The sequence below is a fragment of the Hylaeus anthracinus genome, unplaced genomic scaffold (assembly GCF_026225885.1).
Source record: "Hylaeus anthracinus isolate JK02 unplaced genomic scaffold, UHH_iyHylAnth1.0_haploid 11997, whole genome shotgun sequence".
Taxonomy (NCBI): Eukaryota; Metazoa; Arthropoda; class Insecta; order Hymenoptera; family Colletidae; genus Hylaeus; species Hylaeus anthracinus.
In genome coordinates this window covers 12532586-12543477 of record NW_026534344.1, presented here as the reverse complement: position 1 = coordinate 12543477, position 10892 = coordinate 12532586, and the positions used below count along the sequence as shown (strand labels likewise).

The window sequence follows — 10892 nt, the reverse complement described above, 5'->3', positions numbered from 1 at the left end:
TGTGTGTGTGTGTGTGTGTGTGTGTGTGTGTGTGTGTGTGTGTGTGTGTGTGTGTGTGTGTGTCTGCGTGACTGGAGCGCGTAACATGTGTGCATTAAACTCATAACGGCGCGCGTTATCCGCGAAACGGCGGAGGCACGAGGAATGGTAGAATGTTAGGGCAGCCATCGTCTGAGCAGCCCGAAAACGTTCCCATGAATTCTAAGAACAGATCACCGTGCAGACACGAGAATACAAATTGCTTCGAGTCGCACGCAGCCTGCGGATGAACGACTGTGCATCACGAGGTTAGGCAGCTCGAGGAATACGAGAATTGAAAGCTGCGCAAGGGTTTTCTAAATCTCCATAGATTGGAAGCACTTAATGTTCTAAATATCTGTAAGTGGTTCTTTTTTAGAAATATGGTGGTAAACAGTGTAAAAAAACGGATAGATCCATCATTCACTATGTAATAAGTATTGTTGATATTTAATTGAACTATTTTCAGAAATTAATGTTTAGTTATTCAAATCAATCGATATAAAAATATAGAAAAGTTTCTCACGATTAATGTCTTTGATGAATATTTATTCTAAACCGTGATTGTTATTAATATCTAAGGGATTAATATTTATTATTGTTTCAACCTGAATGTACATAAAGTATAATGAAACGAAATTGAAAATTAAAGAATACTATGAGTAGATAAAAATATAATTTATCTGTGGGTGATCCGGTACCGATTGAGGAGAAAATAATTGTTCAAACTGCTTGGAGTTTAGTTATATTTTCTACTTCCAGCCTCTGTAACTTTTAATTTAGATTTCCAAAATATTAATTACAGGTTTCCCTTAAATTTCTGTATGTTAAGAAAATTTCAAGGAAAACCATGCACTTTCGAAAAATCCGTTCCTCGTAACTTCACCCTCTACAATTCCTGCCAAAGTTCGCCATCAAAAATAAAATCTGTCCCCAGTACAAATTATCACGGGGCGAAAAAAAAAAGAATATATCAGTTGCCCGTAAAACGAGGAGCGTTGGAGTTTCAGGGAGGGCGTGGGGGATCTTTCAGGACCTTCTCGAAACTTGTCGACACCCATTGGAAAAAAGGAACGACTTGAATCGGTCCTGGAACGAGTTTCCTAGTAACGATACAACAACCAGGGCTCCACGCAGTCACGTACGGGTCTTTCATGAAAGAAGGAGGGGGAGGCCATCGGAAAATTACGAATCGAACTTGAGCAATTTATCGTCGAGTCAGAAGTACGCGAAGTTGCGCGCCAACAGCTCTCGTTTCCTACTACGCGACGTCCGCCTAACGCGCACGTAACATACATTTGCATACGGCTGGCTATTCGTCTTCGGTCGGTGGATGTTCCGATCGGCCAATATCCATCGGCGGTCTGAAGAAACCTATCTTCCCTAGTGATATCCAGGCACCCTCTGCCCCTCCATCACGCTAGAGATCGCGTTTCCTGGGACCTTCCTGGATCGAAATTCCATTACGGATTTCGTCTATTGTGAAAGAGGGAGGATAATTGGCTGCGGACCTTTTTCCTTATTAGATGGTGCATAGAAAACGGATTTGGGGATCGGTGGACGGATCTGGGGTTAAGGTATAAGGTAATCGCTGACTGGACAGAGTTATTTACGATTGCATAAGGGGGAGTCAACACGGTGGATTGTGTACTATGTCGTGTTGGGTCGTGGGGGAAAGGAGGTTTCATCTGATTTAGACGAGTTTGAAGAAATTATGAGGATATTGAATTTTGTATTTGTAATCAATATTTTTAGATATAAAGTGATACTGTCCATCGAAGGAAGGGATGCATCTAAACAAATTCTTATCTGAATAGAACAAAAATAAAAGGAACTACAAGGGAACCACAAACATATTTTGAATACTTTGTATACAGACAATATTTTCAGATATAAAGTAGCCTAGATTTTTTGTTGGGGGATAAAGATCGTTTATCGCACTTTTGGAGTCAATTTAGATAATATTGAAGAAGTGGAGAATTAAAGTAAAATTCGTATTAGGATTTTCAATACATAAAAATCCAATTCTTTTTTATATCAATAGAAACAGGTGTCATATTTTCATTATATATTTTAAGTGCGATGTCCACTTATCATTTTACTGCATTAAAATGTTTCATAAGTCACCTAACCTCAAGCTTGTTCCTTTTCCATTTCCTTGAGAATGATTTTAAAAAGTTTCGAGATTGTTTGCGCATAAAATCACATTTCTTCCGAAGAGTATATAGAACTTGAAGGGACTACTCGGAAACTCTCCAAGTTTTCTTCCCAAACTGACCACTTTGAGCCCACTTCTTGAAATTGCAAAATGAAGAAGCTCGAAAAGCCTCCCTTCCCCTAAACTTTCCTTTTCCCAGTAAAATATTCAGTTTCAATATTAACTTCTGCACAGACAAAGTACACAGTGAGGTGGAAATCAGTTGCTGAAATTCGTTCATCGAGTAATCAAACGATCTTGGTTAGGCGCATCATTGATTCTGCTTTATATCACGCGAAAGATGAAACTTGAATTTAACTTCGAGTAAACTTGAACAAAAAAAATATAACGAGAACAGGTCTTAAGATTCACTTCTGGACATTAGGAAGGATATAATGTTTTCAGCATTTTTAACTTAAAAAAAAAACAGTATTAAAGCAATATTTGTAAAAAAAAAAGATCGAACGTCGAAGATCTAAAACCTGGACGACTTCATGTAACTACTTTTGTAGAAATCAACGCTCTCCGTTTTTTACACAGCTCAACGATATATTAATTGCAATCTTGTACGAGCAACTGAAAGCATTTCTCATTAATTCTGAATCAATCGAAGCATACGTCAGACCGAAGATTGATTAATGCGTCCTAAGCTTGAAATTTATGGACCTGGCCCATTAACTTAACCTATCAATGCGTTTCACGGGCGTGCTAATGCGACTGGGATTATCCGAAATTAATTTTACAAAATAACAAGCAGCGGTTATTCCGTAGAGAATAGTAACGCGCACGAGACAAGATGAAATGAGATTTCTACACATGCATATCGATTTTCGAACATTAATACCACAGCATAATCATATTCCCCATCAGTGTTTAAATAATAAATATTGTTAATAATTAATTTAACTACTGTCAGATATTAATATTTAAATTTCTCACGATTAATGTCTCGAATGAATACTTATTCTGAACCGTAATTGTTATTAATGTTTAACCGAACACTGAATGATACTGTACGTATCATAAATATTTAATTATATCGGAGATATTAAGTTTTAATTGTTCTTTGTATAATTGTCATTCCAGGCTACCGAATGGACACATTAACTTCGAGAAATTCTGGCAGCTGGCGAAGCAAGTGACGGAATTCATCGCCTGGAAGCAAGTTGCGTGTCCCTTCGAGAAGAATCCTCGTGTCATTGCCTTTCTTCAGGCGAGCCCGGTGCTGACCGAAAATGGTAACATTTTTTTTATATATTTAAATAAACAGTTTTAAAAGTTAATATTACTAAATCATAGCTGTTATCCATTTTCTCTATATCTACTAACAGTAGAGGTTGTATTGCAGGTATCAGTGGAACTAAATAGTAAATTTTTGAAAATACTAATCGTACATTACGGAAGAAGCATTATTAACTCTATTTAAAAAAATATAACAATTCGTCTTCGTCATTTTTCCCACAGCTCTGGCGTTGGCATCTTTCGAGTGCGAGCCACCCGACAACAACCCAGAGAAGGAGCGTTATAAATCTTTGAAGTAAGTAATTTCAACGACTATGGACCACAAACATCTCTAACGTTTCCTTTTTCTTTCTGACAATTTCGTGTCAACAGGTCGGAGCTGAACGCTCAGTGAAAACGAGCTACCGTGCAACGCGTCGAATGGGAGCGATATTGACGGACCGGTATATAAATAGACGCACTCATATAAATGTTAATATATTCACGCACGAATCTTCTACGAAATGAGGTCAGCCTCCGCGAGGATCGAGGGGAGGCAAGAAGAAATGCTGTTTGGCGAACGAGAGACTCGCAAAGGACGATGAGCTTGTGAAAGGACGAAGAGAAAACTTCCGAAGCGATTAGCTCGCGATGGAGAACAACGCAAAAAGTAAAAGAAGAATAATTCAACGTAGTGATCTCGCATCGGTTAAGGACATCATTTAGGTACTAGGAAAACCGACGCGGTCGTCGACGATTTCCGACGAAGCCAACTTCTTTTTTTGCTCTGCGTGGCAACATTTTTTTTCCCTGTACGCGGTAAACTGATGTTTCCTCCTTGCATGACGCGTTACCACGTTCTGTAACGCTTGAAGATGCCTAATACACAGCGTCATTTGCGTTTAGCTGCGCTTTCGACGCGTCGACTGCAACGCAGAGGTGGACCGAACACTTTCTAGATACAAATTTCGAAAAACGAATAAACGTAAACAACTCTTCATCCGTTAATCGTTAAATACTAGTTGTAATTTGAAGTACATTACAATGAATATGCGAAGATTTGCAAGACGCATGCAGAATATTCAATTGAACGTCACGAATCAATTGCTGTGCGTTTTATTCGTTACTCGAATAAAATTTTCTCCATCTCTACGGCCACGTTACGCGTATACGACTAACGCTAATGTTTCGGTATTGCGACGTCGTTTCCCAGGGTGTAATTAAACCGCTGATTTTGTGCATGGAATATGAAAACCATATGCGAAACGTACGCAGAATATATGCACTTACGAGAAATAAAATATTAATATTACTGTGTTAATTTATGAAATATTTATCTATATACGTTTCGTGTGTGCTTCCCATATTAGCGCGCGCTGTGAAAACTTTTGGAAAGAGTGAAGGTATTGAGACTAAAACAGGGATGGATTGAGATAAAGACTTCAAGGGTTATAGCATAGGATATTCCTCTGCTGGAGAATATTCAAAGTCTAAATGAAAAGTTGTTGTGCAACAGTTGTGTCAAAGTATAAGTACTTCAAATTGTTTATTTAACCCTTTGCCGTCCTATGTCGAGTGAGACTTGACAGAACTGTACTGAAATCAGAAAATCTGGACTGCAAATGGTAAAAGAGGGTTCGATTGATACACTGTGTACATATTTGTAGGAAACTGTGGCAAAAACGGACGATGTGTACACGTCTCATAATTCATGGGGAATATTTCAGGGATTGTTCGAGCAAAAATGTGTGTTACCTTGTATTTGACCTTCATAAGAGATGCTTAAATTCCAATTGCAATTTCATTTCCTGACCATCAGTATTCTCTGATAGTCAATCAGATTCCGAACAAGATCAAATAAGACATACGTTCTCCACGAACTTGAAAAAGTGTGAATCTTGAAAAATTGCTAAATCAATTCCTGAATCACCTCCCACACCCCACAAGACATCACAGTGCTTGTAACACGGAGGTCTGCACAATCTCAATCCGTCTCTAGTTGGGAGCATTAATTGTGAACAATCCTGAAAGTTTCACGAGATCAACGTGGACGAAACTCGCACGGAATCAGCTTAGCAGTCAACGCGTCAACGCTGGTCGAAGTTCCAAGACTCTCAGACGAACCAGTCGCGGGACTTCGAGCGTTCCACGATCGTTGAAAGCGAGGACCGCGTCGGTCGAGGTCGTCCGCGGATCGACGAGACGATCGATCCGTCGGAGCGCGAAATTTCACTGGACAGTATCGCGTAGCAGTAAGGATAGTTCCTAAGCCCGAGGACCAGCGAGAAAGAGTTCTTGGACACCTTCGACAGATGCTCGAGGGATCGTTCTCGATGGGCCGACCCTTTTGTACATAGTCCTTTTGATATACGCTAACGAAACTCCTAGGTGTGGACAGAGGGATGCAGGTGGAAGAAGATGGTTGAGAAAAAAAAAAGTATAGGGTCGTTCCTGTAGAGTAAGCTGGAGGTTGTTTTAAGATTCTAGGATACGTAGTAGCGGACGACGGTCATCGTGCACGTACTTAACGAACGAGATACGATTGGAACGTTTCGACGCAATCATCGATACAACAGGGATATACGACTCGCTCGCAACGCGCACACACGTGCAGTTATTCGGGAAGCGTTTACATCTTGCCAGCATTGACGATATGTGGCTTCATTCGCGGTGACGTGTGTTTAGTTACGGTTCTTCACGGTAGAGCTTCATTACCTTGCTAATTGATCGTTAGTCGGGTCTGATTCTGGTCATTTGTCGAGGGAGGTCAGCAATTCTCTGCAGTGATCGCCCTTTCTTGGGACTCAGTGGTGAAATATTAATATTGGGGACGACCCTAATTTAGATATTCGAGGAAACAGTCAATGACCTGAATGCTCTATTAATACTCTTTGATCTTACTCAAACTACTCAAACATAGAACTCACTAATCTCTAAGCTAAGATCAAATGAGACAGATATTCACATGAATGTTTCTTACGTATTTTCTGTTGGTCAATGAATTTCTGAAATATTACCTGTATACCGCAAAATACACACACAAACACGTATATAAAGTCAGTCCCCTCGGTGTCTATTACAAGAATCGTTTTAATGATAGGTTAGATGTTTCCAAATAAGTGTTTTATTATGAATATATACATGAATAAATATTACACGTGTATATTTTTATAATGAATAATTTATTTGAAAACATCAAACCTATCATTTCATTTAGACTTTCTTTAATAGACACAGAGGGTAATCGATTACTGTGAAAACTACCCTTCCTACAAGCAACTTTTACTCCACTATTCCGACTCAGTTTTTCAAGAAGAATGTGTTCCTCGCGATCCTCGCAGAAACACAGTTTTTTACATCGTCGAAGAACCGTTTCCATACGCGCGTCACTGATTCACGTTTTATGTTTTCCTTCGACGATCTCGATTTACCAGCGCTCGCTCCTAGCGAAGAATCGATCCAGCCGAGATTCGATACTTTTGTTTCGTTCATTGCCTGAATGAACTCGTAATAGACGGACAGAGAAACAATGAGGAAACCAGAGGGGGCGTGGAGGGTTCTGGGGAGAGTTTTGTGAAAACATAGGGACCAAGAGTTCGTTTTTCCTGTGTATAAACCGCGTCTGCGATACGCGACGGAAAATCCGCGTGCGCCCCGCGATCCGGAGAGGGAAATGCGAGGGAAGCAGAACCGTTGAACTTTTCGCTCGCTAATACGTAAGTTCGCGTACTGAGAGAAACCTTGCAGTCATTAGGCGTTTAAGTAGATAATTTCCGTATATTTTTACACGATTACGTGTCGAATGTTCTCATCTTTTGCGATATCTGCGGAATAAACTGGGTATGATAATACACCGGTTCTCCATTGCATACGCGTTATGCACGCAGGTGAGAAAAATGGACGTGAACAGCTGTTTTCGCTGTGAAGTGTATCATAGATTGTTTACGTTTAATTTAATTATTTATGTACTCACCGTCGAGCGATTCTCGTAATCAGCACGCGCGTAGGAAAAATTTTATCAGTGATTTTATTTTCGTACTATTCGTCGTAGGTCTTTGTTAAGAAGCGTTTAAATTATGCGAACGTCAACGGGCAGCTCTTCTGGCGCGTTTAATTTGTAGTTTTCTATGTAACACTTTTCTTTCGTTCTACCGTTCCTATGTTATTTATACTAATCGTACGGATACACGATATTTTAAAAACGCAAAATATTTTTCTACATTTCTATCGACCGTTTCCGTGATAAAGGCTTCGATTGTAATTAATTTTAAATAGTTTTAATGGTACGTAATGAAGGTTTGTTCGTTATGTAACACCAGTCCGTCTCAATGGACCGAGCATTTTACGCTACAGGATTAATCGATGCGAATCTTTGGTCGTAGTTGTTGATACTTTTAACGATATGTATTTCGCGTTCTTCTCTCAGTACGAGAAACAAATGTGTATTATATGCAACAGAGTAGCGTCGTATGTACGAGAACGAACCAGAGTCTGCGCGAAGATCGCGCGATAAAGAAAGTATAATTCATCGATCGAGCCAAAAAATGAACAACACCATTTGTACGCCGGACACCTTTCTCCGAACCTTATTCTTTTTTTTTTTAAAGATTAACGATTAGAAATCGCCATCGACGCACGTGTTCACCTACAGTATTACAATTTCTACTGTACATTTTACTAAAGTTTCCATATCATCGTTTTGATAAAGTTTAGATGTACATACCACGAGGAAAGTGATTCACTGTTTCTATAAAATCACTGATAAGTATAGAATGAACATCTTTGTATCGAATCGTGTACATTTAGTGCTGATTTCAATTATCTTTGCCTAATTCAGACCTAATCTGAGTCGAAGCACCATTTTATCTTTTTACTTAAACCAACGCTAATTCAGTTCTGAAGTCACACGTGATTAAATAAAAATGGGTTTGTTGATATAAACACTCTGAAAAGAAAATTTCATAGAAGCACCGAATTAACTACTTTCGTACTCAATTGCACGTTGTTAATACCATTTTACATTAAGAATGTATTGCCTGTATGTAAACTAGATCTTAGTATTACGCTCGATAACTGTAACATATTTTATTTTTACTTTTCTTATATTTAATTTAATCCTCTCTGACTTTGGAGGACTTACACATAAGTACTTTATACATATATGTATGTATGCTCGATTATCTTAAATCTTATCTATTTTATACTACTTTAGTTGCCAATGTATTCCATCGATGTCGCCGGATAACCTTTTCAAGATTCTCGAAAACTTTTAAGGTTGAGAAAGGAGTTCGGCAACACAGTAGCCCGAAGAATGTTCCGACGATAGGGCACGTTTACACTGCTGCACTATGCTTGAATTATATACCCATTCTTTTTTATAAAGCCCAATTTTGATATCGATTACATAGAAATAAATTGTTAACTTATCGAATACTTTAGTGCTCGTCGTAAAGGCTTATCTCGACGTGACCCCATTAAGAATCTGTTAACTACGTGACGTATGGTATAAACACAATTTGATGAAATAAATCATGTGCACCACTGATAAACTATCGACCAATGGAAGACTGTTCTTCAACTCTGACGCAATTAATACTGTAATAAATCCCAATCGAAACGCAATAATATACCTTCACGAAAAGCTTTCTATGATATACCAACAGTCTCGAATCAGATTTAGGTTTTCAAAAAGTAGCAGCAATGTAAACGAGCCCTCAGAATCCCGAACGAAGTCGACAATTATCCATGCACATTTATCATAAAAGTATACACGATACAACGGTACGAAACGTTCGTAATAATTAATGAGTGTTACCGTGTAAGCATCCGCGTGGCGTTGTCAAGATTCGAATGCGGCGAATTCGCGCCGTAAGATCGTTCAAAATGGTCGTTACCAGACCCATGTTCAACGAGGGAATCCCCGACTCGACGTCGAGGTGGAGAAGCGGGCAGCAGCACGACTGGTCGTTGTAATATTTTCTACCGATCGCTTTTTTCTACGATTTTTGTAACACGAAAACGGGAGAAAGGGAGATAGAGGAAGAGAGAAATGGAGAAGCAGAACATCGATCGTCCGCGTGATGACAAGGTGAACGGTCATCGACCAGCCAGGAAATCGCTCGAGTGCCGCGCGAAAAATTGATCCACGATAACCGAGCTGACGAGTGAAAAACAGAAACAAATGAATCATGAGAATTAGAAACTGTCGCGATCGAATGGTTTCGCGAGGACACGAAGCTACGTGACAAACGCCTACAGTTGCGTTTCTTGTACATACAAAAAAAATCCTGTATATATATATAGTTATATGACACATAAACATATGCGTATATCTATGCGTTATCTAGAGTCTAAGGTTGGATAGGCCGTAATCGAACTTAAGAGTGGTACCACGGCGAAGAAGATGGGAGGGGCTGAGGCACCAAGGTGTCCTCGACTTCTCAACGTCACGTCGTGCGTCGACGTCGAAGGCCTGTCGACCACGATAATCGCCGATCGGTCGATCTGAGATCGCCTAACGATACCTTATAGTACACACGAACCTTCATCCTCGAACGATTGATTGATTGGAAGAGAATACGAACACTTGCTTACTGTCTAGTCATTAGATCGTTAGTCGAGGGCCCGTGTCGGTGTTCTAGGTCGGAAACCACGCGCACCTGTCTGCTGGTTTCTCATGCATCGTTGGCAGACTTCTTGCTGGGTGGAAATATTCGTTAAATTTGGAAATCGACTCTTCACTTCGAGGAATTCTATTAGATTTGAATGAGGATGCTCGAAGGTGATGGAACACCTGATGTATCATATCCTTCCAGGTAGTCAGGTGCAATATTGTTATCCTCTTTTCAATATTGTATAATGCATATGGAGAACCACTATTCGTACCTCTAAATATATTTGCCTGAGAGTGCAGATTACAAAAATAAATGCGATTGTCAACGATACACTCACAATTTGTAAGACACGTTAATTACAAACCAGATAGTTAATTAAACCAACGCGAACAATGGTCACCTATCGTTACAATTTAATAAAGTCGAATATATTGTAATAAATCCAGCAAAATTTAGTTACAGCCAAGAAAGAGGACGCGTTTTTTCTGAAGCTAGGACACGGGCCGCGTTATGCCTAAATTAAGAGTATTCGGGTTAGAGTTAACGTTAAGTTTTATATTAAGCGTATTTTTTGGTCGACATTCCCTTAATTCTAAGACGTTTAAAAGGTTTGCGTAGCTCAGCAGATTTCATTCACCGATTTTGCTTGCGTGTAATTCTCTCTATTTTTCACCCCTGTTCCATTCAGCAACACTCCCGCGACGAACGTCGTTCGTTTTCTCTCGATGGCGATGGATATAGATCCTTGGAGACAGGAGATGAACCGCGATCGATTTCCGTGTACTTTCATCCATAGAATTCAACGCCGCAAATGCGATTCATTTTTTAGATTCGCGATTGAA

The 10892-nt window shown here is 39.5% G+C and overlaps 1 protein-coding gene across 1 annotated transcript in view; it reads left to right on the top strand.

Moving 5' to 3' along the window:
- LOC128889199 (uncharacterized) overlaps positions 1 to 9379 on the top strand; it is a 423312-nt gene extending 413933 nt beyond the window's left edge. Inside the window, exons 11-13 of the mRNA XM_054146613.1 lie at positions 3302 to 3453; positions 3680 to 3752; positions 3830 to 9379. Of these exons, the coding sequence (XP_054002588.1) occupies positions 3302 to 3453; positions 3680 to 3752; positions 3830 to 3851 (247 nt within the window). The 3' untranslated portion in view covers positions 3852 to 9379. The remainder of the gene's footprint in view (positions 1 to 3301; positions 3454 to 3679; positions 3753 to 3829) is intronic.
- The last annotated feature ends 1513 nt before the right edge of the window (positions 9380 to 10892 follow it).